General features: G+C 32.7%; 2 protein-coding genes across 2 annotated transcripts; one reads left to right on the forward strand and one right to left on the reverse strand.

Annotated features, from left to right (window-relative positions):
- Nucleotides 1–1,081: 1,081 nt before the first annotated feature.
- LOC127701688 (guanine nucleotide-binding protein subunit beta-like protein 1) lies at nt 1,082–5,210 on the forward strand. The gene is made up of 3 exons (XM_052205687.1): nt 1,082–1,164; nt 3,754–4,046; nt 4,403–5,210. The coding sequence occupies exons 2-3, from the start codon at nt 3,767–3,769 to the stop codon at nt 5,032–5,034; spliced, it is 912 nt and encodes a 303-aa protein (XP_052061647.1). The 5' UTR covers nt 1,082–1,164; nt 3,754–3,766; the 3' UTR covers nt 5,035–5,210.
- A 3,717-nt stretch (nt 5,211–8,927) lies between these two features.
- On the reverse strand, nt 8,928–24,955 carry LOC127701681 (uncharacterized). The gene is made up of 7 exons (XM_052205678.1): nt 24,734–24,955; nt 17,700–17,779; nt 15,183–15,346; nt 14,390–14,536; nt 12,498–12,557; nt 9,862–10,428; nt 8,928–9,161 (listed from the first exon to the last, which is right to left on the reverse strand). The coding sequence occupies exons 2-7, from the start codon at nt 17,715–17,717 to the stop codon at nt 8,990–8,992; spliced, it is 1,128 nt and encodes a 375-aa protein (XP_052061638.1). The 5' UTR covers nt 17,718–17,779; nt 24,734–24,955; the 3' UTR covers nt 8,928–8,989.
- Nucleotides 24,956–27,297: the final 2,342 nt, after the last annotated feature.

A 27,297-nucleotide genomic window follows, 5' to 3' on the forward strand; every position in this document is an offset into this window, starting at 1 on the left:
TGGATGTGTACTAATTGATAATTTAGTCTTGGATGCATGATTTTTTTAATTAGTTGTTAGTAGCTTTGAACTAGCTGTCAGTAACTGCGAGTACTTAGTGTCTATTTGTTGTTGGGATATACAAGTACCCGGCCACTTCCACTCTGTGTAGTATTTCTGTTTGTATCCATCTGATGAGTTAAGCCTTTTTCAACAGATTTTTATAGTTCGTTCTTATGTTGTACTGTTACACCACTGTCCCAGGTTAGGGGGAGGGTTGGGATCCCGCTAACATGTTTAACCCCGCAACATTCTGTGCCTATCCCAAGTCAGGAGCCTGTAATTCAGTGGTTGTCGTTTGTTGATGTGTTACATATTTGTTTTTCGTTCATTTTTTGTACATAAATTAGGCCGTTAATTTTCTCGTTTGAATAGTTTTACATTTGTCATTTCGGGGCCTTTTATATGACTATGCGGTATTGGCTTTGCTCATTGTTGAAGGCCATACGGTGACCTATAGTTGTTAATTTCTGTGTCATTTGTTCTCTTGTGGAGAGTTGTCTCATTGGCAATCATACCACATCTTCTTTTTTATATTTATAATTAGATCAAGTAAGTATCTCTCGCGGGAGAGTTACACTTATTGATGATTGGTCGGTAACGAACATTAATGTGTCCTGCTAGCTGACCAGTTCGCAATGCCTCATTACTTATTTCTAGATTAATTTTATGAATTTTTGGAAGAAGGTACATGTGTCCTCCGTGTTTTGAATTATTATTATTCTTTAAGAAATTATACGTCTGGGAATCTTTTATTTTTCTCTCCTAGCTTTATATTTAACACTTCTCTCAACATGCCAAAATTGTAATGATATCGTAACAATAAAAAGAAAATATTATCCTCCACACACATGGCCAAGATAACACTGATATATAATTTCTTATTCAGTTGAATTAATAATTAGAATAAAAAAGTTCTAAGGTTCACGTATTGTCTTTTTTTTTAAAAAGCAACTTGTTTCAAGTTTAAAGAGTTGATGATCCGGTAAATGAAAACCGTGTCTTGTCCGTAAATGATGTCTATTTAGACAGATGTTAAAATTTCCTTTGAAAAGGAAAGTAGAACACATGGATAAAGTGAAAGTTGATTTTTTTTTTAAGTAGACAGTAAATATAACTTGATACGTAAGTATTTTTAATTATTAGCTAAATCACTTAGCACTCTTTAAAAAAAAACACATGCTGCTGCGTCTATTTATTTTAGGCATCCTCAGAAATGTCAGATTTTACCAGTTGAGAAATTTATTCAAATGTAGCACAGGCACTTAATTGTTTCTATCCATGGGAACAAGGACGTATAACCTCTAATATACGTCCTTGATGGGAAGAACCACTATCAACGTATATTTAGTTGATAGTGGTTCTTCCCATAGATAGAAACAAGTGCCTGTGAAATGTAGTAAAGATTTAAAGTTTTTTCGGTAGTCGTAATTATAAGAAAAGTTCCACTAACATAACTAAGCTTTTTTACATTTGACTTATCAATTATCAATTTTTATTTTCTCCTGAATGATTTTTTTTTTGCATCAGCAATTTATTTGCATGTCCATCTGTCAACATATATTTGTTCCGCCTAACAGAAGTTCCACTGGAAACTTTGTTATTTATAATGTCATAATATCTGTTCCTATTGGAACAAATATTCTATACCATTTATTCCGTTACATTTACTGTAATATTTATTCCAGTGGAAATAATTTTCCAGAATATTGTTTCCATTTGGAACTTATATTATGAAGGAACTTCTATTCCGTGACACATCTCCCTTAAATGATCGTTCGAGAGAAGCTCTACTGTGATAGTCGAGTTTGGCATATTTATACACCGTTATTGCTAAGATTTCAAACTCCTGTGAGTAGTCTCAGTTTATATGATTGTTATAATTATGTGTTATATTTATCTTTTAAATACTGGTTGATGAAATCACAACAGTCACAGTGTGCTGGCTGGTCATTTTCACATATGATACGATTTTGACATGCCTACATAGCTATTGAATATGCATGACTTTATAGATAAGATCAGCACGTGTAGCCAAAACTCAGAGTTGTAGATCTGTAGTGTAAATGTATTAAATAAATGTAGTTTATAGAATAGAAAATAAGAACAGAAATATATTTATTAATTATTATTAGCCAAGCCAGTAAAACATGGATCTATTATAATAATATGTATCAAAAACTGTTCAGAACCCCACACTAAATACCTATATATATATATGTTAAATTCTCAACTTCCACAAGACTTTATGGCAAATGATAGTTTTAATCCCCAGTGATTGACTAAAATTTGCATACAAGCTATTTTTACCTGATAAACCATGTAAACTTAAATGTGTTATGAAAAAATATACCTAATATATCATGTGCTTGTAGAGATTAGTAGGGTCGAGGTTGAAGACATTTACTAAATTAATTTTTTTTATTTTTTTTTTTTACATTTCTGTCATTTGAGAATAGAAACATCTTACATTTTGTTTTTTTCTCTTTCATCTTTACAAATTTTGCTAAATCTCATGCATTTGCTTCATGAAAACTTGACAGCCCTGTAGAGAAGTATTTCAGTATGAAATATAAATTGTCAGCCGACAATATTTTCTATGAAACTTTGTCCAGCAGACAATATTTCATTGGGACATTATTTTATGTTACAATATTCTCTCCCCTAATACTGTATAATTTTTTATGACTTTAAATGACCATAAAAGAGAAGGGGCAATACGGCCCTTATTTGGCTCAGATAATAGTGCACATTGAAAAGTTACCATACATATTCTCTACTTTGTCAAATCTACATTGAGGTACAAGGTGTTAAGAAATTTAAACAAATTTCACATTTAATGAGTTACCATGGCAACAAACTATGTCAGAACAAAATGTGTATATTTTGTAAATTTCTTGATTTTCCTTGTTTTAACTTTTCAACTTTTAAGTATATTTTAGATTGGAAATGTATGTGTGCACCCAAGAAACAACTTTACATTTGGTTATAATAGGTCAATGGTTATAATAAAGCTCTTCTTAAATTATTTTGTTGTTTCTTGACTGCACACAATGTTTCCACAAAGGAAAGATTGATGGAAAACTGCATAAAGTTAACAGTTTTCTTTGTTTTCATGAAAATGGTGCATATTATGACGATCCTAGTTTTGACGTCTGACATAACATCAAAATCTTATGTAATTCATTTATATTTCTTGATTTTAAGCATTTTCAAATATTATGTGCAAATTTGAAATAGTTCTCAAAAACTTTATTTTCTTGGGCCAAATCTGGGCCTTAAATGCACCTATCCCTTTTGTCCTTGATATATTTTTTTGTTTTGTTTGTAATGAGGGTCTGGATGGGGTTTACAGAAAAGACAATAATGGGCAAAATGTGCAGAATAAAGGGATCAAAAAATAAAGAAAAGAGAAATATAGGGCAAAAAAATACAAAATGAAGAAATGGAGAATAAAGGGGTGCTAAAATAAAAAAAAATAAGGAAATTATTCAAAATGACCTAAATAATTAAAGAATACAGAAATGAAACACCTCCCATTAGTTTTAGTCCATTAAAATAGTTCCACATAGTTAATTATTTGTTTCTTTGCCTCAAATAAAAACCCGCAAGCACAGCCCTTTCTGACATGGTAAGTTTTCTAGTTGCTGTGATTTTTTGCCAGAAGTATTATCATGATTATGTGTGACTGACAAATATTGTTTAATTTTATAGTTTGGATAATATAATGGCACATGGACCAGATCCAGTCTACATATTACGGGGATGTGAGAGTGCTGTGACATGTTTGAAATATTGGTCTAACAATGTTCTATACTCTGGTGATCAGAGTGGGAATATTTACATCTGGGACATGGAAACAAAACGTCCAGTAAATAAGACAATTGGTCATTTTGGACATTCTGTTTTATGGATAGAGTTTATAAATGATTGTTTAATGGTTACACAGGGTAGAGATGGCAATGTACAGTTCTGGAATAAAACCGATGATGCATGGACAAAATCAGGTAATTTGATTTGAAATTTAATGCCTGCAGTTATTATTGGAAAATTTGAACGACTGACTATAATACACAATTAATCAAATGTTATTTCCTTAAATGTTTAGTAAAATATTACTGCAAAAATTAAATTGCCAGTTCTTCTTAGAATTTAGATTTTTGTCTTGCTTATTTTTTTTTTAACATTCATAAAAAGAAAAGATAGATAATTATTGAAGAAATAGAAACAGCTTAAGTATATAATATCCTTTTTTGTGACTTTTATTTAGAATTAGTATGTGAATTAACTTAGGCAAATTTGTCATTTATTATTTATTTCTAATTAGAAAACACTATTTTACGTTAATTTCTTTTGATTACAGATGTAATAAAATCCACTAGTTTTGGATACTGTGCCTGTTCCATAGTAGACAATAAAATTGCTATACCAACTGATAGCACCTCTACAATACAGTTATATGACATGGGTACAATGCAATGTATAGGAGAACTGAAACCAGATGTTTCAGAGCAAAAATATGGAATGTGTATGACCGTAAAATCTGTTGAAAGCAAAATTTTAATTGGATATGAAAATGGGTGCATTGCATCATGGGATGCCAAGACTTTGAAGATGGCTGATAAGGCACAAATACACAAAGAATCTGTCATGTGCCTTGATTACTCATCACAATCAAACTTTGGAATATCAGGATCACCTGATGAAAGCCTGAAATCATGGTCAATTAGTGAGAATAGCACTATAATAAAAAGGAAAGAAATTACAGCCAAAAATCCAGGATTTACTAGTATTTCAATAAGACATGACCAAAAGATATTTGCCTCAGGTGGATGGGATTCTAATGTCAGAATATATTCTGTGAAAAAGTTAAAACCTTTAGCCGTCCTTTCATACCATAAAGAAAGTGTTCAGTGTGTGACTTTTTCATCTGATAATATATTGGCATGTGGATCCAAGGATCATCATATTAGTTTATGGGACATTTATAGATAGTTTTGTCCTTATTAACCAGATGTATAATCTATCAAGCTAATAAAAATAAAAAAAATGACTATTTGAAATAACACAAGAAATTTACCAGTGGATATAAGGGAGCAACCATTTAACTTCAAGGGGGGGATTATGGTTTTTTGTCTGAGTCAGAATTTTTTTTTTTAGTTTTTCCACACTATCAATCAAATTATTTTTTTTCAAAATTCAACACTATAAGGTATGGGGGAAAATCTGGATTCAGAATATTTTTTTTGTCATCTGCTTGACCACGATATTTTTTTTCATCAAATTGGGGATCAGAATATTTTTTTAGGATAAAAAACATAACCCCCCACCTCCTTGAAGTTAAATTGTCATTCCCTAACACGAATATGTCCCTTTTTAAAAAAATCAGACTGGTGAGCAGTTTGATGATTACCCCTATAAAATCCACCAAATATAGACCATGTTTACAATGGAAAATAGATGTCTATAGTTGAAGACTGCATGATGGCCTTTGGTTATCTGTGATGTTGGGATGCTATCTGAGTTCTCATCGACATATACATTAAGTCATTTCCTAAAATTCTCCTTTTAATCATGTGTGAAAGATGTCTGGTATAAAAAAATTCAAATTGATAATGATATTTACATTTTTAGCTACTTTCTTTTAATGTTAAAACATGTTTTACCAGATTCAGGAAAGAACATCATTGAAAGTTTTGAGAAAGACAGCAGAGTAGTTTTAGTAATACAACTATGGTATGAAAAACAAGTTTAGCATTGTTACATGAAGTTACATGTATAAAGTTTAGTTGATATTTTCTCTAAGAATGAGAAATAGTTTTTTTTTTTCAATTTATAACGCCAAGGCACTTTCAAATTGATGTATAAGGGAAAATAGTATCTTTAAAATTATTTCATATTTGGATATCAGAAGCTTGGTGGTCCCTTATATACCGTCCAATTCTAATCAGACAATATAATTGGTGAAAAAATAGTAATTTAAGATTGAAATAAAAAGCTATATGGAAAATTTTACGAATTAACAATTACATAAACTTAAGTTGGATGTATGAACTTGTCAATAGTATCAAACTTGGGTGATCATTTCATAGTGTTTTTCAAACTTATTTTCAGATTATATTTGTTCTTATTTTTGTGGTATCACTTTTGCATCTTTCACTGCATTATTAATGAGTGTCTGTAACATCGGTATATAAGTAAAGGGTTGTATAGGGTGGTAATTCTCTATTTATCACTCTGTGATTCTGTTAGTATTGTAGACAAAGATGGAAATGATTACACAAACAAAGTATGGCGGAGGCAGTGTAAACCCTCGTTTATAGGTATATGAGATCCTTGCAGGGTCTACAAGAGAGGCGAAAGATACCAAAGGGATGTTCAAACGCAGAAGTCGAAAACAAACTAACACTGTCATGTAAAAAACACCAATAATACACAAAACACAACATAAACATGATAGAAAACTAAAAACTGAGCAGCAGGAACCCCACCAAAACCCGGGGTGATCTCAGGTGCCCCGGAAGGGTAAGTAGATCCTGCTCTACATGTGGCATCCGTCGTGTTGCTCATGTTGGTACAAACCCGGTGATAAGTCTAATTCGGTAGGTCAAATTCGAGAAAAAGTTGACGGGATTGTGGTTACGACCATTGGAACATACCTGATGTCATCTGTAAACAGATATTCAATAACGGTCAAGTAGACAACCAACTCATGATGACGTCCATTAAGTTTTTTGAAAGGACGATTTCAAATTTCAACTCTTGGTCCAATATCTTCCTTGAAATCGGCAACCGTCTATCAAGGAAATCATGATAGTGAATGCAACTTCTGGAATATTGTATCAACTGAGATATATATACTCTATGTGCAAGCGCTGCTGGAATGTTGCTACATAGAAATGGGGAAGCTGAAATCATCTCTTTTGTTAATATAGTTTTGTTCTCAACCGACTCTCATAGTCAATTTGTAGATGTAAGTCAAGATATGAGGCAGACTTTACTATATCTTTTGTATCCTTTATTTCAAGTTCGATGGGACAGTGGCTTTCAACATAGTCACCAAACTTCGATATATTTAATGAGAGGGCACCTTCTGTATAGCAGAATGTGAAGTTAAAGGATATGCTAACTTCTTTTCATTCTTCATAAGAAGCTCCTGTATGAAGTCAGCATCATATGAATAAAGGAACAAGTCGGCAAGAAGAGGATCACAGCTGGTTCCCATGGGAATGCTGATTGTTTGTTGAAAAACACGTCCTCCTGTCAGTCAGACAGGGTTCAACTGACCTCAACCTCATTTGATGGATCAGTGAACAAGGTTAATTTTTTTGTGGTCAAAGCTGTATCTTAGGTACTACAAGCATGAGGTCAATTATATTTGGTGTATATAATGATTGTAAGGTGTACATGTCGGACTGGCAGGTTTCATTTGACCTTGACCTTATTTTCATGGTTCATTGACCAATGTTATGTTTTTATGGTTTGGTCAGTTTCTAAGATACTATAAGTAATATGTCAGCAGTATTTGGTGTTATGGAATGATTGTAATGTGTTCATGTCCATCTGGCAGGTTTCATCGGACCTTGACCTTTTGTTCATGGTTCATTTGAAAATGTTCAGTTTTTCCGGTTGGTCTATATCTCAGATAGTATAAGCAATAGGGCCACTATATTTAATGTTTGAAATGATTGTAAGGTGTATATGTCTGTCTGGCAGTTTTCATCTGACCGCTTAACATCATTTTCATGGCTCATTCGCCAATGTGAAGTTTTTATTGTTAGTCAGATACTATCAGCAAAAGTCCAATTATATTTGGTAATGGAATGATTGCTGCATGGTATACATGTTGTCTGGCAGGGTTCATCTGACCTTGACTTCATTTTTATGGTTCAGTGGTCAATGTACAAATTTTCGTAATAAGGTCCGTTTCTCAACTACTATAATCAATAGACTAATTATATTTGGTGTTTGGTATGATCGTAAGGTGTTCATATCTGTCTGGCAGGGTTCCTCTGACCTTGACCTCATTTACATGGATGATTGACGATGTTGAGTTTATGTGACACTTGAAGTAAAAACTTCATATTGCAGACTTTCAAAATAAATTCAATAATAATAAGTAGAGCAGGCGAGACATTTCAGTCTGTGTACTCTTGTGCTTTTACCTACCACTAGTTTTATAACAATTTCTAGTAATACTTATTTTTCCCAAAATTGTTCATAGTTTAAAAGTTTTTTTCGTGCATTTTTATGCCCTTTGTCGGGGTTTCCTTTTAATTATATCCGTATGAGGTCCGTCCGTCCATCGCTCTTCAACTTTCTGTTTACCAAATACTTATATTTTCCTTAAAGTTTGCGTCGCAATTTTCTAGGAAACTACAAATATATAGGAGCTTTCTGAAATTAGTTATCTGGCTTCATGTGAACAAGCTATACCGTGTGTTACCTGAGACTACAATATGTTACAGCAGTCTCAGATGAAAAGGTTCCAGATTCATCCATCATCAACTTCAATTCATGTTTATTGTACTTACATAATCTAGCTAACACCAGAGACGCATATATGTCTCTGCTAACACATAATTACCAAGTATAGAAATTTCTGTCGCATTTTTCATGGAAGACTTTGTAACTTTTTGTTTTTTGTCTAAAATAATGTATGATATTGTACTATGCTCCTTGAAGCCCATTTAATAGAAATACAACATCTTCTTCTATGATGTGAAGAATGATTTATTGTGCATTCAGAACAGAATTATCTACAATAATATACAATAGATAAGTACATAGAAGGTACACGTGGGACTTAAAAATACTCGGCCTCAAAAGATTTGCCTTAAAATATAGGTACCGTAGAAAATCTCGAAAAAAAGGAAAATAAAACCGCATTTTAATTCATTTCAACCACACATGAATAATGTTTTATTAATAATGTACAAAGTTATACGAATCAACAAGTCCTGCATTCACAATTGTGAGCTAAATTGAACGCCATTTTTCGATACCTTTCACCAGGCTCTAAATTTGGACAATAAAACCATATAACGTGTGTAGAATGTTTTCCAGGATAACAATGGGACTGTTTACCAAGTAATGGAATTGAAGCGTGACACACACCAGGCCTGAAAAGAAGGAAACAATATCAATTATCTAGCTAGAGGTTCATTCAGCTTGTATTGCTCATAAATAATGTGACCATAAAAAGCTTCATGACCTTGAAATATCAGCAGTGACTTTCATCAAATTCATGTAATTGTATCATATTTGCACAAGAAATTATACGGTATTTGTTTTTCTCATTGTTGAAGGCCGTACAGTGACCTATAGTTGCCAACTTCTACGTCATTTGATATTTGGTAGAAAGTTGTCTCATTGGCAATCATACCAAATCTTCTTAGTTTTATATATTCATCACCATAAAGGAAAGGAAATTTAAAAACAGGAAAAAATGCCCCGTTTGCCATAAAATTTGGAATTTACACTGACAGCGAGTAATTCTAATTAACACCGACTATCGATACGGCAGACACAGTATGATATGTGTTCCCGATTGCTATTAAAAACAATTGTGTTGACTATCGTGAAGTTTGTATTCTCTATCGAGTTTCCTATTACCATTGCAATACAATGAATCGTTTACAGGAGATTTTGATTTGTGGTACATATATGCCTGTGTATCTGTTGCATCTGTCGTGCCCATAGACGGTAATAAGGTGTGCATTTACACATACCCAATATTCCATGGCGTTCTTATCTACAGGGAAATTTTTGTAATTGAAAGTTTATTCGGGTCAAATCCGAGAAATATGAAAATCCACTTACATGCAATGTGAAGAGTAGTAAAACTTGCGAGAAAACTTTCCAAGCACCCAACACGTGTCTCCCATGTACTCAACAATGTCCTTGAACCAGAATAAATCATACTGAGGCAAACATGCAGAATGTCCAGAGGCTGTGTGGTCAACATTTCGTAGTGTGAAAATCTGGTCTGTACTGCGCTTGCGTCTTCCAAACGATACTACTTTGGATGAATGTGGATCGACAAAATTCCCTCCATTCCACTTAACAATTTTTACGTCTGGATGAGTGTCATCTGATGGTGCCATTTTAGCAGTATTGTCTGGTTCTACAAAATCCCAAACTTTTGCTTTTGGTTTATCAAATGGTTTGTCTTTCAATTTTGTTAGGACCTCGGCTGGCTGAAAAGTTTCCACGTTTTCTTGTATTTTCCGTTTCTTCTTTTTCTTCTTCTTTTTCTTCTTCGTTTTCTTCTTCTTTTTCTTCACCGGAGTAACATCAGCAACACCGTGTGATGGGGTATTTTTTCTGCTCTCTTGTTCTTGAATGACAGTTTCTTTTTTAGTTTGATCCCGGTCGTTACATAAACCCCTAAATAAAGTAGAGTTCAATATTATGACGAGCGCACAAATTGGGTTTGGTTTATGATAATAGTAGAGGGATCTGAAAAACCTGCTAAATATTCTTAAGCTCAAAGTATATTTTCCATTGCAGTCAACACGAGAACGTATCAAATCTGAACCCACAGCACATACATAAGGGCTACTATACATGATACGACATACAGTGTAAACCCGTAATGTTCGTAAGACAGCATTTTATTGGAAAAAGTTATTTGCTGGACTCGTCGTAAAGAGAAACCAAACAAAACAGTTTTTTTAAATTTGGCAAACCATGTCAAAGTGTGATTTCCAAAGCGTTTGACAACGTTAATTATAGCAGGTGACACCGTAACAGTTAACATGGACATGGATTGCAAGAATTCAAAGAAAATAATCAAACTAAACAAGGTTCACTTTCTTGTTTTAAAAAGTTGACCACATCTAGGCCATTTGGATTCTGGTAACCAAAAATGTCACGTCTTATATGTCGATTAACCACATATATAGGAATTTTGATACAAAAACTAATACACCAAGGAAAAAACCTAATCAAAAACTGATGAAAATAAATCATCAGAAACATTAAATTACCATTTTTTGGCTACTTTTGGACATTTTTTCCAAAACGAGTAGAGCCAAAATCGCCACGATTTTGGATTAGATGAGTTGGTGCGTTTTTGTCATCATGGAGTGTTTTATGGTTTTGTGTTCATTATTTGTTTTTTCACTTACAGTTCTATTTATTACAAGCCTTGTAAAGTATAGTGACCTTTGCTTTTGCAGAATAGCTTTCATAATCTTATACAAAAGATTAACCACATATATAGGAATTTTGATACAAAAACTAATACACCAAGGAAAAAACCTAATCAAAAACTGATGAAAATAAATCATCAGAAACATTAAATTACCATTTTTTGGCTACTTTTGGACATTTTTTCCAAAACGAGTAGAGCCAAAATCGCCACGATTTTTTTTAGATAAGTTGGTGCGTTTTTGTCATCATGGAGTGTTTTATGGTTTTGTGTTCATTATTTGTTTTTTCACTTACAGTTCTATTTATTACAAGCCTTGTAAAGTATAGTGACCTTTGCTTTTGCAGAATAGCTTTCATAATCTTATACAAAAGATAGCCTGCACAATGCTAAGTGTCCGCCATTTCATGTTTTTCATTAATAAAAATGGATCATATACTTGGCTCCAAAACGTCCGACCTCCTAAAATGTCCTACCGAGTCTATAAAATGTCCCCCGCCGACCATTTTTTGTTGTGGTTAGTAAAAACAAACGGGTTAACTTTCTGCCTCTGAAATGAATCATACTTTCGAGGTAAATCGTCCGATTTATTTCGCAAAAAAATTCATATCCATTTAGTGAAACGTCCTCCGCTGTAGATTGTTTGGTAGTTTTTTTTTTTTTTTATTCATAACGAGAATTAACTGCTAGTCCCGGTGGTATCACCCGCCCAGAAGTCATGACAGTGACCGTTTTTGAACGAAGAAACGATTTGAGAGAGAAAAATCGAAGGAATTATTTCATAATAACTAAATTTCCAAATCCTCCAGCAAAGTTGAATTTGATGAAATAAATTAAGTTCACAAACATTACGTAGACAACTACAAAATGAGCAACACGAATCTTGTTTAATTCCTGTTAAACCCAGATGCCTACGAATGGTAAGCAGTGACTGCTCGACCACTACTGATGTCCGTCGTCATGCTAGTGGCAGGTAAATATTCGGTAGCATTGTAATATGCAAGAGAAAAGGGGACATATTCTGTTAAACGTATCATTATCGACACGTGCATTTCATTAATAAAAATAAATAACGTAACTGATATTCGTTAACGATAATACATAAAACTTTCATTTCATATCTGTCTGTGTTTTAAATATATTTTTCTCTTAAGAAATTTTCTTTCTATTTCTTTCCGCCATGAGCGTTTATGGTTGAGCGCTTCGAAGGAAAAAAAATAAGCAAAAACCAGTACTACTAGTGTCTGAAGTTTTTCATTTCCAGACAAGTAAAAAGTGGCTAGTACGAGAAACTGCAACTTACATAAATCCTCTTAACATCCGGTATGCAGTACTAGGTAAATCTTCATCCCATGGGTTACCTCTGAAAATATATGCAACAAGCACTCTAAGAATAGTTCTAAAGTAATACAATGTGTCCCCATAAATAAGAAAATCAACCAGTGCGAACCTTGAATTATGTAACTTTGCTTTCAATGTGACTATGTATGTAAATTTATCTTACCTCCTATAGATTTACAATCTAATTAAAATATAGAACTCGGATTTCGTTTAACTACATACGTATGTAGTTTAACGAAATCCGAGTTCTATATTTTAATTAGATTGATAGATTTATAGGGATATGATTGGTTAAAGGACTACACGTGGTGACTATGTATATTTGATATAGGGTGTCCTAAAAAATATAGGGTTACAGTGTAGTTACCTTGCATTGTTAGTTACCATATGGGGTTAGTAAGGAGTTACTTCCCTTTCAAAACAAAAAATATGGCACGACCCTTTATAAAAACATTAACAACACGATGTTGAGGAAAAATTTGAAAGGTTTCAACAGACGAAGAAATTGATGATGAAAGATTGAAATAAATGCATAAAACATAATTTAAGCTAACAAGTTGTTATTGTTGGCATTAAGGAGTTACTTCCCTTTCAAAACAAAAAAGAAATCTGAAAGGTTTCAACAGACCGGCGAAGAAATTGATACATGTAATGAACGATTGAAATAAATTCATAAAACAAATTTAAAGCTAAAAAGTTGTTATTGTGGGCATTTCTTTTCTGTATAAACATATGGAAGTAGGATCTTAATACTAAGTATTGAAGACTTTGAAATCACTTTGATAGGTCGCTAGTCAAAATACCACATGTGAAGATAGTCGGTAAGATAAATTCGTTACACGGTGTGCTAGTGACCTAATACGATATATATGGGGTCAGTAAATTCCATATGGGGATTCGAGCTTCGCTCTCATCCCATATGGAATTTACTGACCCCATATATATCGTATTAGGTCACTAACACACCATGTAACTAATAATATTATAAATGATAGCGATACCTGTTTGATACAATCCGTGGATCAGATCTCTTCAATCTGATTGAAATTCAGACCTATATTAACTCGCGTGCTCGTACATATGAGTATAACGAAATCAGAGAACTATATTTTAATTAGATTGAGATCTCTTAAATTTTTCTGAATCCAAAGAGCACAATCTCAACTTATCCTAAACTCTTTAGATGACTGCATTCCTTAACACCAGGACAACATCTCTATCCATTTCGAAAATGCTGAACACAGTTGGTTTATTCGATTATTAATTCAAAGGAGCATGATTTCATGAAAAAAGATCATCCCAAACAAAGACCATTAAAACGATGTGTTAATTTTTATAAGATGATTTTTCCAATATTATAGAAAAATATATTATTCATAGCCAGAAAAATATATTATTCATAGCCAAAAAAGTCCCCAAAATACAATCATGAGACTTCAAAGGGCTAATTGCGTGAAAAGTTGGAAAGCTAGGATCTTTAACTTGACCAGTAACTTCTCAAATACGGCAGAATACCAAAACCTCAAGTCAACATCTTTAACCTTTAGAGAAAAAAAACTCAATGGCCTTTGTAAGTCAAGTTAGGGGAATAGACACTACTTGAAAAATAATCAGAACATATACTATACTACTACCATGCCTTCGTAGATCCTATAGACTGCTTGGGCTGGTTACATTCACTTGGTGCGATTGAAGATTTTTTGGGTTTGAAATAATAGATCTAGATAACATTATCATAACAAGAAAGAAAAAATAAATGAAATAATCAAGATGGTGATAGATGGTTTACTATCGAGATTATTCATTTGCTAGATATATAGGTGCAATAGGCAAACATAATAATTATGCCCTTACGTTCCTTTATTATCATTACACACTTTATCCACCACGTCATTGGCACTTCTTTTACGGCGTGTATGCGCACTACCGACAGGTATACCTGTTCTAGATTCTCTCACCAGAACTTCAAGATCTTCTACAAAGTCATGGACTGCCTTTTCTCTGTGAATACAAAATACAATAAGAGGCTTTAAGGAGTATGCATCGCTCATCTGGTAGAAATATGCCATATTGATAACCTAAAAATCAGGAAGAAAAATACGTTTACATAAACTTCAATGCTCCCCCAAATCAAATTACCCTCCAGTCAGTAGTCATCTAGATCATTTATTGATCTTGACATTTTGAACATCCCCCATGTAAAATTTTCTTAACATCTTCTGGTTGTCAAGATATTATACAATTACTTGCATTTTATCTTTTTATTTGTTTAGTCATGGCGGTCATTTTGGTTGCTGGACAAACATGAAATTAATAAACTGTAATTTAGATATCCTCAAGATCAAGCGTGTGACGTTTAAATTGGTTTCTTATGTTTAAAACAGACTTTAAAATTCAGAGGCGGATTTAAAGGGAGTCGGTCCTCTTATGGTGCTACATATTATATGTTTAATGCATAGACTTTTTAGATGTCCAACTCCAAACGTTGCCTAGTTTGGGGGCCCCGAGCCCTCCCTTTTTCAAAATTATGGATCCGCTTCTGATATTACTTTATTTTAATCGAAAAATAAAGACAAGGTCTTGACCCTTTCCAACCTTTGTGATTTAAATTTTTAAAACAGATGTATAACTGACGAAATTAACACACCTTGGAAACCTCTCACCATGATCAATACTTCTGGTCGGTAGCAATGGCCTAGCGGGCCAGATAACAACACCATCGCATAATCGGGCCTGTTTGGTATATGGATCAAGCGCTGATGTAAAGGTCCATCGATTGAAGAAAATCATCAACAAGCAGACACTCTGAAACTAAAATAAAAGGAATATTTAAAGCTTGGGCATTTAAAAAGTCAGAATGTTTAAACTCTTTTAGGTCATCTTTTAGTAACAACAAACAAAAGAACTATGTCAATTGGACCATTTCCTATTGTTGTAAGATAAACATTTTAAAGAACATTTTAATCCTTACAACAACCATAATAGCCCTATTTCTCGTATCAAACATAAGCTAAAAGAACTCGGCAAGGAATTTGTTTTTGTCCCGGCTGATAAGGCTGCTAATAATATCATTATTGTTTGACGTAAATTTTACATTGAGGTTCTGCAAAAGGAAATCACCAATTCACCAACATTCCAACTGACTCCATTTTAGGAAAATGACATCTGTAACAAACATAAACTTTTAGTTACCTCTTTACAAGCAGAACCAAATAAAATGAAAGTTCTAACTATGTACTGGCTTCCGAAGCTGCACAAAACCCCTTACAAATATAGATTTATTACGTCTTCAAGCCATTGTTCCACTACTAAACTGTCTGTCCTACTTACTAGTAATTTTGGCACAATCAAAAACCTGGTAATAAATTGTTCAAACGAGGCCTCTGAAAATAGTGGAATTAATTACTTTTGAAATGTCAAAAATTCGTTGGAAGTACTTGATAAATTGCATGCTTATATTGGTGATTTCGAATCTGTTCAAAGTTTTGATTTTTTTACCCTTTATTCCACTTTGCCTCATAATCTTATTAAGAAAAAATTCACACACCTAATTAAATGGGCATTTAAAAAGTCAGAATGCGAATATATATGTTCAAACTCTTTTAGGTCATTTTTTAGTAACAACAAACAAAAGAACTATGTCAATTTGGCCTGCTCTTGAATTTTTACTAGATAACATTTTTATTCGCTATGGAGATTCCGTATATCGTCAAGTTTTCGGAATTCCTATGGGGACTAACTGTGCACCACTTATTGCCGACCTGTTTCTGTATTGTTATGAGTTACAATTTATGACTAAAATCAGCAAAGACCCATCGAAACAACATCTAATACAAAAGTTTAATAACACTTTTAGATATTTGGATGATATATTGGCTCTCAATAATGACGACTTCAGTATGTACACTAAAGAGATGTATCCTGCTGAACTGACTTTAAATAAAGCTAATATTAACAACGAACACTGTCCTTTCCTGGATCTTGATATCTATATCTTTAACGGGAAGCTTAATACCAAAATTTATGATCAAAGAGATAATTTTTCATTTCCTATTGTTAATTATCCATTTTTAGATGGTAACGTTCCCTTGTCACCATCTTATAGTGTTTATATATCTCAACTTGTTCGATTCGCTCGTGTATGTAACAACATATTTGATTTTAACGAAAGAAATCTCTGTATTACTGAAAAATTATTACACCAGGGTTTTCGATATCACAAACTAGTCAAAACATTACTAAATTTTATCATCGGTACAAGGACATCATTCGTAAATATAAATCAACGTTCATACATCTTATACGTTCAGGTATTTCACATCCAATCTTTTATGGTAATATTCTATACAAAGCACAAAAATGTCGACACTCACCTCAAAAGCTAACCAAACCTTTAGACAGACTTATTCAGAAGGGATATAGTTACGATGCTGTTGTCAGGTCATTGAAGATGGCATATTTTGGTATTAATATTGATTCACTCATATGGTCTTTGCATCGGAAATAAACACATTTATTCTTAAACCAGTTGTTGGCATGATACGGGTTATGTATTTCTCATATATTTTATGATGGTATGATACTAAACCAATAACGGGAGGAATTGTGTTAGATTTTCATATGATGAAGACATAATCTTTCAATCAGTTTAATTGAGATCTGGATCTGGCATGTCAGTAACTGCTAGTAGTCCTTTGTTAATTTATGTATCATTGTCATTTTGCTTAGTTTCTTTTGTTACCTATTCTGGCATCGGACTCGGATTTCTTTAAAACTGAGTTTTACTGTGCGTATTGCTGTGTGATTGTTTATTCTACATTGGCTAGAGGTATAGGGGGAGGGTTGAGATCTCACAAACATGTTTAACCCCGCTGCATGTTTGCGCCTGTCCCAAGTCAGGAGCCTCTGGCCTTTGTTAGTCTTGTATGTTTTTTTTAATTTTAGTTCAATTTTATGTTTTGGAGTTTAGTGTGACGTCCATTTTTACTGAACTAGTACACATTTTTATTTAGGGGCCAGCTGAAGCACGCCTCAGGGTGCGGGATTTTCTCGCTGTGTTGAAGACCCATTGGTGGCCTTCGGCTGTTTTCTGCTCTTTGGTCGGGTTGTTGTCTCTTTGACACATTCCCCATTTCCATTCTCAATTTTATGTAAAATTACTTACCATCCGAGCAGAGATCATTGCAGTGCGAAACTTTCAACAACAGTCTTTGTCCATATTACTCTCTGTGTAATCCCTTTTCTCTGTAACAATTAAATGCAACAGTTGTTATGTCAGAATTGAAAAGTTCCATTGTAATGTTCTTCGTGTTATGTATGGGGAAAGGTTATTGAAGTATGAGGAGTAAAATATATTCTGAATTGTTTCAATTAAGTGCGTTGTTTAAACAAGTGAAAATAATTATTGGGAGACCCTCTTCAAAACTCTCTTATTTTCGGCTGATCGTTTACTGGAGCCACATACTAATAATTCGTAGAAACAATGCATTTTTTCAAATAATCTTGTCTTAAACAGTCTTGCTGTCCTAAGCCAATATGTGGAGCGTCGTTAACATAGAGTCTCCGTTTTGTGTTGATCTTGGGAAAGGTAGCTGCTTTAGAAAATTTACCATTCTAGTCCCTTTAACCCTAATGAATGTTTCTTTGTTTAAAAAATTAGAGCAAATAGTTATGGAATGGTGTGATTAATACAACAATTATTAATTTATCAACCAAGAATCAGCTAAAAGATAGACAGATGGCACAGTACAGTATTAAAGTATATACAAAACCCCGTCGTTTTAAAGTTTGAAAAACTCAAGCCAAATCAGTCACAGGGGTATATTCATTTTCAAAGTAGCAAAATTTTCAGTAACCAAGTATAGATGGGGGAATTGATTGTACACTGGTTTAACGTGTCTTTTCGGGTTGTAGCACGTTTTTGCTGCATTTGTCAGAAGCGGTTTTATCAGCACATTTTATCATCCATAATGACCCAGTTGTATTTATGAATTAAAACAGTTACTGTTGTTTCAGATAAAGCCCCAAACTACATCGTGTTTGCATGTAAATCACATTACATAAACTGCTTGATAAAGGAACTGCTTGATAAAGGAATTTGGTATTGGCAATTCGCATTTACCCCCATGACACTTACCAAAAATGGAAACTTTCCTGAATAATCATACTATAGGTCTATTCTAAGTTAACTTGGAATTTAAACCTAAGATGAAGAACTGGCTCTTCCTTCACTTTGTCGAATATTTAAATTGTATAAAGCAGCAAAAAACGAAACTTTTCTATAGTAGTCTAAAGGTCGAGGAGTAAGTTCTTGTCCTATTATGTTTGGAGAGCGTGTTTCCCATTGGAACCAACTATGCTCCTCTTGTCGACTTGTTCAATTTTTATGTAGCAACATTTCAGCTACGCCTGAATATGGAGTATATATCTCCTAGTTCAAACGATATTCAAGAGCCTGATAATATGACCACAAGGCCTGAGCTTTTATTTATTATCACGATTTCCTTAATAGAGAGTTGCTGACTACAGGGCAGCTATTAAGCCAAGGTTCCAAATGGTGAAGTAAAAGTCATCCCTTCGAAAAAAATTTACAGACGCCATGACGAGTTGTTTGGCCGTTATGCGTATCCTTCCGGATAACCGGAGATTACCCCGGTTTTTGGTGGGGTTCGTGTTGCTCAGATTTTAGTTTGTCATTTAGTCGTTTTTCGTTTTTTGACTTGGCGTAGTCAGTTTGTCTTCGACTTGTGATTCTGAATATCCCTTTGGTGTCATCCGCCTATTTTTTACCGCCAGTTGATTTGGTAAAACAGTTATCTTATATTAAAATTAGTTATTGGAAAACTGGTATTCACTTACAACATGTAGCCCATTGAAGAAAAAATCATAAACATGAGATTGAAATGATAACTTTACCTGTGTCTGAGTATTACATTCCAAATGTCTTACCTCGCTGTTCTACCTCTGAAGGAACCCAGGAATAATGATATTCTTAGCAAAGATTCTCTCGAATAATTTCGTTTAATAGTTTATAAATTTATTCATTCTGGTTTAATATGAGTTACCATATGCCAATTTGAAAATAATTACTTACATTTAATACATCACATAAAATTATCCGGATTTTACGGCGTAGACACAGATGTCATGATAAGTAACAAAGCAAGAAATTTATTCTCTTTAGTTTAGTATTATAATTCTTTTGTACGTCATAAATACAAGAATCTCAGCTTATATTACTGCTGAGGTCCATGAAACGTTAACATTTTTCTTAGAGCGTATAGATTTTGTCAATGACTGCATGGTTGAACCTTTCGTACTCACAGATCTGTCAATGCTTTCATTTCTTCTGATGGCAAGTTATCATATTTGCTTTTATGAATGTGATTTTTCAAAATTCATCTTCGGTTACATAAAGCCAACTTAGGGCATCCATTAAAATTAGAGATCACGAATTGAAAAAAAAACGTTATCTTGGATTAAAATCGCTGTAATTCGTTATGAGCATTAACTTGTTTAATTCATAATCGTGAATTACAATTCGTTATCACGGATTAAATTCATAATAAAGAATCTTGGAATTAATTATTACAGATTTTTGTACTTCGTAATCACGAATTAAATTCTTCATCACAAAAAATTGTGATAACAAAGTTTATCCGTGATCACGAATTACAAAAATCTGTTTAAAATTTGCGATAACGAATTAAACCGTTTCATACGGAAGCCCATTTAGGACCTTCCAAAAATATAATTTGAATTCGAAATCACGAATTTAAATCGTTATCACGAATTGTATAATTTGTTATAACAGATTGAATTTGTGATAACGAATTGGTAGAAATCGTTATTACAGATTTTATAATTCGTAATTACAAATTAAATTCCTTATCACAATTTTTTTGTAATTTGTGATAACGAATTAAAATCGTTATAACGAAATGTATAATTTGTTATAACGGATTATATTCGTGATAACGAATTTGTGGAATTCGTTATATCACAGTTTTTTTTTGTAATTTGTGATTTCGGATTAAAATTCATTATCACAGATTTTTAGCTCACCTGACCCACAGGGTTAAGTGAGCTTTTCTCCTCACTTTGCGCCCGTAGCTGTTCATTAAATTTTACAAAAATCTTCTTTTTTATACGCCCGTCAAAATTTGGAGGGGGACGTATTATGGTATACAAATGTCGTCTGTCCGTCTGTCCGTATGTCTGTCCGGCGTAAACATGTCGCACCGTAACTTGAGAACGACTTATCCAAATTTCATGAAACTTGACATAGTTGTTTCTTATGATGGTCAAACGATCTGTATACTTTTTGGTGAAAATAAGATTAAAACTTTTTGAGTTACGACACTTAGTAACTAAAACAGGTGTGTGTTTTTTTCACATGTCGCGCCGTATCTCAAAAACAAATTTATGATTATTGCTTAAAACTTTACACACTTCTTAGTTATATTAATCTTAAGATCTGTATACTTTTTGGTGATGATTCAAAATTCTATTTAAGAGATATTGAGTATTTTGTTAAAAAAAGGGGGAGGGTTTTTTTCACATGTCGCGCCATATCTCAAAAACGATTTATGATTATTGCTTAAAACTTTACACACTTCTTATTTATATTAATCTTAAGATCTGTATACTTTTTGGTGATGATTCAAACTTTTATTTTTGAGTTATTGAGTATTTTGTAAAAAAAGGGGGAGGGGTTTTTCACATGTCGCGTCGTATCTCAAAAACGATTTATGATTATTGCTTAAAATTTTACACACTTCTTAGTTATATTAATCTAAAGATCTGTATACTTTTTGGTTTTGTTTCAAAATTTTATTTTTGAGATATTGATTTTTTTTTTAAAGAGGGGGGGGGGGGGTTTCACATGTCGCGCCGTATCTCAAAAACGATTTATGATTATTGCTTAAAATTTTACACACTTATTAGTTATATTAATCTTAAGATCTGTATACTTTTTGGTTTTGATTCAAAATTTTATTTTAGAGATATTGAGTTTTTTGTAAAAAAAAAGGGGGTTTTCGCATGTCAGGCCGTATGTCAGAAACTATTTATGATTATTGCATAAAAATTCACACACAAGACGACGGGCGTATCATGCGCTCATGGCGCAGCTGTTTATTTAAACCTTTTGGCCAAAGTGAAACAAACTTGGCCACAATCAATTTAGTTTTAACGAATTTTATTTGCAAATTTAGAAAAAGGGATTGGACACTTAATTAGGGATATTGTTTGTTTTTTGTTTTTGTAAAGGGGCATAACTCAAGAACGGTAAAAGTGATGCCACCCAATTTCAAACTTGATCTGTGTTTTGAAGTAATAAACATTGTGTATAGTAGTTTAATAACATTTGGTTGTGGCAAACTAAATGTAGAGAACGAAAACGACAGATTTAGCACTTTGTCTATTTATAAAGGGGCATAACTCAAGAACGATAGAAGTGACGCCATTCAATTTCAAATTTGATCTGTGTTTTGTGGTAATAAGCATAGTGTATAAGTTTTATAACATTTGATTGAGGCAAACTAAAGTTAGAGGACGAGAACGTACGCGACGGACGGACTGGACTGACAGACAAGGACTAGACTTAATGCCCCCATCGCCTAGCGGCGGGGGCATACAAAATGTGTTTAATACTCATAATTCGTAACCGATACATTTTTATTCATTATTTTATTATTTAAAGTCTTTTTAGACCGGCGATTTCCTTCGTGTGTATCGCCCATGAATATATTTTACACAGAGCCAACAGAAGTAGTTTTTGCAACATGGTTTATCGAAGTGTAAAACCCAGCAAAAAAAATCGAACAGACTAATCATATTCAAGTTTTTGTTGATATGCTAATAATTTAAGAATTATTTGATAATGACGAAAACATAATAGGAGTGCATGCAATTCAAAAACAAACAACAGATATAAGGAAGAAGAAAATGGAATAAAATGTATATATAAGATAAGGTTAGCCTGGAGTGTAGTGAGGAGAGAGAAATAAATAAGGGTATCTACTATAAAGAATGTGTGCGATGAGCCCGCCTGCGGAACAACATGGCCACAAATAGAACATAAGGGTAAGAAAGGGTCAATTGCCGCTTTCAATCATGTGTAATTATTTGTAGATCTTTGCTTTCTTAGTGATCATTTTCGCTATAATAATTGATTGAAAGAATCTCTCTATCTATTATAATTTTCAAAATAATAGACAAAACAAAAAATAAAAAAAAAAACGTCAATAAAGGAAAATTATTCCTATAAATAGTCATCTTACAATTTTGATGTAAAGAGACAGTACGTAAATCTTGTGATTCCAAACAATTCTCTTTCTATAAAGGTTTTCAAGATAAAAGAAACAAACTTGCATTTTACCCTTGTGTTCTATTTTAGGCCATGTCGTCCATTTTGCTACGCTTGCGGGCTCATTGCACACATTCTTCGAACTAGAAACCATGATTTATTGCTCTCACTTCACTTTACTCCAGACTAGCCTTATCTACTTGTGCACTTATATTCTATTTTCTTCCTCTTTATATCTTGTGTTTGTTTTTGAATTACATGCACTCCTATTATGTTTTCGTCATTATTAAATAATTGTTATAGTATTAGCATATCAATAAATGTGATTGGTCTGTTAGATTTTCTTTCCTAGGTTTACACTTCGATAAACCATGTTGGCGAAACTACTTTCGTTGCCTCTGTGTAAAATGTATCCATGCGCGATACACACTAATGATATTCGCCGGTCTAAAAAGACTTTAAATGAAAAATAAGGAATAAAACTATATCGGTCAAGAAATATGAGGATTAGACACATTTTTTTTCTGGAGATTTTTGGTGTGTAAACTGGGTCGCTGACTTATAAACTTACTTATCAGTTTGTGAGTTAACCCACCCATTTTACACGACAAAAACTTCTAGGTACAGTGTTTTTGTGTTTATATTTGTACATGGAGAAGACGTCACTAATGCTGTTTCAGTTTGTGTCCAATCCCTTTTGCTAATTTTGCAAATAAAATGCGTTAAAACTAAATCGCAACGGATTGTGGTCAAGTTTGTTTCACTTTGGCAAAAAGGTTTCAGTGAAGAATAATTTTGTAAAAGTAATGAACAGCAACGGGCATAAAGTGAGGAGAAAAGCTCCCTTAACCCTGTGGGTCAGGTGAGCTAAAAATCTGTGATAATGAATTTTAATCCGAAATCACAAATTACAAAAAAAACTGTGATAACGAATTCCACAAATTCGTTATCACGAATATAATCCGTTATAACAAATTATACATTTCGTTATAACGATTTTAATTCGTTATCACAAATTACAAAAAATGGTGATAACGAATTTAATTTGTAATTACGAATTATAAAATTTGTTATAACGATTTCCAACAATTCGTTATCACAAATTTAATCTGTTATAACAAATTATACAATTCGTGATAACGATTTAAATTCGTGATTTCGAATTCATTTTTTTTTTTGGAAGGTCCTAAATGGGCTTTCGTAGTTTCATGATAGAAAGAAATTTGTGATAACGAATATTTCATCCGTTTCATGATTGAAAGCAATTTGTGATAACGAATTGAATACATGATCACGAATTACAAAAATCTGTAATACCTAACTCCTCAGATTCAATATCACGAGTTCAATCCAATAACGAATAATTAATATTTGTGTTCACAAGTTTGTTTTTAATTCGGGATTTCGAATCCAAATTATATGTTAAGGAGGTCCTAAATGGAATTCCATATTACGCTAGTCACAAACTTTATATTGAGTTTTACATTTTTATGTTAATACCGTATTGGTTGTAGGCAGGTTTTAAAAGATGTGCGACTTCCATATTACGCTAGTCACAAACTTTATATTGAATTTTACATTTTTATTTCAATACACTATTGGTTGTAGGCAGGTTTTAAAGATGTGAGTAGATTTTGAGTATTTTTCAAAGATGGGCGTAGTTTGATTATTTTTGTAAGCTTGTCCACTTTGCTTTATAATATAGTCATATTTACGTTCATCTGTTTTTACATTTTAGGTAAACAATATTTCAACAAAGTTTTCCTTACACCTATCTATATATATATATATATATATATATATATATATATATATATATATATATATATATCATCTTTTCTTGTTCGTTAAAGATAAATTTCAACTTTTCAGCGTATAAATGTACTTACCAAGTGTCTAAGTTGAGGGTATTTTCGCGTTTATAAATGCACAACAAATGAATACACTAGTAGTCTGGTTATTTGAATGATGTCTTTATCTTTTTAACTCCAAACGTTGGCTTTCTAGGGGACCCCTTTTTTCAAGATCATGAATCTACACCTGATCAGATACCAAACGACATATAGGCTATCATACGGCCTTCAACAATGAGCAAAACCCATACTGCATAGCAAGCTAAAAAAAAAACGAAATGACAAATGTTAAACAATTCCAAACGAGAAAAATAACTATGGCACGTCAAACGTTTCAATATTAAAAAAACATATTGATTAAAAAAAAAATTATGTTCAAAACTTACAAATATATATACGAAAGCCTATTAGGGTCACAAAAAAAAATTATTTATCTCGTAATTACGAGATAAATATCTCGTAATTACGAGAAAACTATCGCGTAATTACGAGACAATTATCGCGTAATTACGAGAAAACTATCGCGTAATTACGAGATAATATTTTTTTAACTCGTAATTACGAGATAATCATTTTTTTTATCTCGTAATTACGAGAAAACTATCTCGTAATTACGAGAAAACTATCGCGTAATTACGAGATAAAATAAACTGCTTCGCTGAGCGCAGCTGGATACGCCCGCAGAGGTACAATCCTGAACAGTTGGGGCAAAAATGGACACAATATTCAAGCTTGATACAGGTCTGAATTTGGATTGTAATTAAATATTTGACATATTATAGGTTTCTGAATAAGTGTAGTCAAAGAACTTGAAATTTGTTATATGAATTGAATTTATATTCAATTAAAGATTTCTTGCTGTAGTGCAATACACTGTGCTGTTGCGCAATACTTAGTAAATCTGTTGTCAGACTATAAACTAATAAAGTTCAATTAATTCTCAATGTCATATTAGAAATTTATGAAAATATAAAGGGAGCTTACATCAATAGATATAAACTATTCACCAAAGTTTCATGAGAATTGCTGACAGCATTTTTGAGTTATTGTCCGAAAACTGGAAAATCACCCCTTTATTAATGAATAAAACCCAATAACTCAGAAATGATAAATGAAAAATTTATAAAATTCTAAACAGAGCTTACATCAATAGATATAAACAATTCACCAAAGTTTTATAAGAACTGCTGAAAGCATTTTTTATTTTTTGTCCGAAAACTGGAAAATCCCCCTTTTTTACGTATGAATAAAACCTTGTAACTCGGAAACGTAAAATCTTAAATATATAAAAAACGAAAGGGAGCTCACGTCAATAGACATAAACAATTCACCAAAGCTTTATGCAAATTAGTTAAAGCGTTTTTGGGTTAATGTCCGACATGTTGACGACGGACGGACAGACGGACAACGGTATACCATAATACGTTCCGTAAACGGGCGTATAAAAATGATTATCTCGTAATTACGAGATAAAGAAATGATTATCTCGTAATTACGCGATAGTTTTCTCGTAATTACGCGATAATTATCTCGTAATTACGAGATAAAAAACTTCTTATCTCGTAATTACGCGATAGTTTTCTCGTAATTACGCGATGATGATCTCGTAGTTACCTCGTAATTACGTGATAGTTATCTCGTAATTACGCGATAATTATCTCGTAATTACGCGATAGTTTTCTCGTAATTATGCGATAATTATCTCGTTATTACGAGATAAAAAATGATTATCTCGTAATTACGAGATAAAAATGGATTATCTCGTAATTACGCGATAGTTTTCTCGTAATTACGCGATAATTATCTCGTAATTACGCGATAGTGTTTTTTGTGACCCTAATAGGCTTTCGTATCTATATGCAATATTTTTATATCTATATATTATAAAACATACTTTATGTTCAAAACTTACAAATATATTATGCAATATTTTTTTCTATTTTTTATTAAAAAAATGATTTTTTATGCGCAAAATTTTATATATAGATGTGGTAAAAAATATATATAGATTCAATAATATTGCATTCTGGGTAATATTTGTAATGGAAGCAAGACAACTCGCCCCACTACCAAATCGCCCTAGCTTTTAACCAACTCGCCCCACTTATGAAAAAAAGAATTAAGACCTACTAACTCGCCCCATTTAAGAATTAAATGAATACAGATGAAAATCTTAGAAAGGCCTGATGTTGTTTTTACTTCTTTTCTTTTGGTTGAAACTGGGACATAATGTTAGTATGATAGTCCCAAGTTGAAACAAAGCAGAAAGAAGTAAGTATCAGCGATTCTGTCATGTACGATGGTATTGACATATGTCACAATATCTGTTTGACTTGCGAAGATGTTAACGTTCTAAACGCACCTGTTTCCAACCGTCCGCAAACGTTACCAATCCGTTTATTGATATAAAAACAAATTGCTGTTAAATTGGAATCCTTAAATTGTTATGATAATATATCGCATTATGACATAATTAACTGGTTTCATTTTGCCATTATTATTCAAATAAGTAAGCTTGAAAAAATTTAAGTTATTCTCAAATAAATACAACAATTACATAATAATGAATAAATGTACAAATTTATTTTAAGAAATGAAGC

Source organism: Mytilus californianus, unplaced genomic scaffold, assembly GCF_021869535.1.
Source record: "Mytilus californianus isolate M0D057914Y unplaced genomic scaffold, xbMytCali1.0.p SCAF_5, whole genome shotgun sequence".
Lineage (NCBI taxonomy): Eukaryota > Metazoa > Mollusca > Bivalvia > Mytilida > Mytilidae > Mytilus > Mytilus californianus.

Coding starts and splice junctions, on each gene's coding strand:
- LOC127701688 (XM_052205687.1), top strand. CDS start 3,767: ATGGCACATGGACCAGATCCAGTCTACATATTACGGGGATGTGAGAGT. Junction 4,047..4,402: donor TGATGCATGGACAAAATCAG/GTAATTTGATTT, acceptor TTTTGATTACAG/ATGTAATAAAATCCACTAGT.
- LOC127701681 (XM_052205678.1), bottom strand. Junction 14,537..15,182: donor CATGGTGAGAGGTTTCCAAG/GTGTGTTAATTT, acceptor TTGTATTCACAG/AGAAAAGGCAGTCCATGACT. Junction 12,558..14,389: donor TGTAATGATAATAAAGGAAC/GTAAGGGCATAA, acceptor ATATATTTTCAG/AGGTAACCCATGGGATGAAG.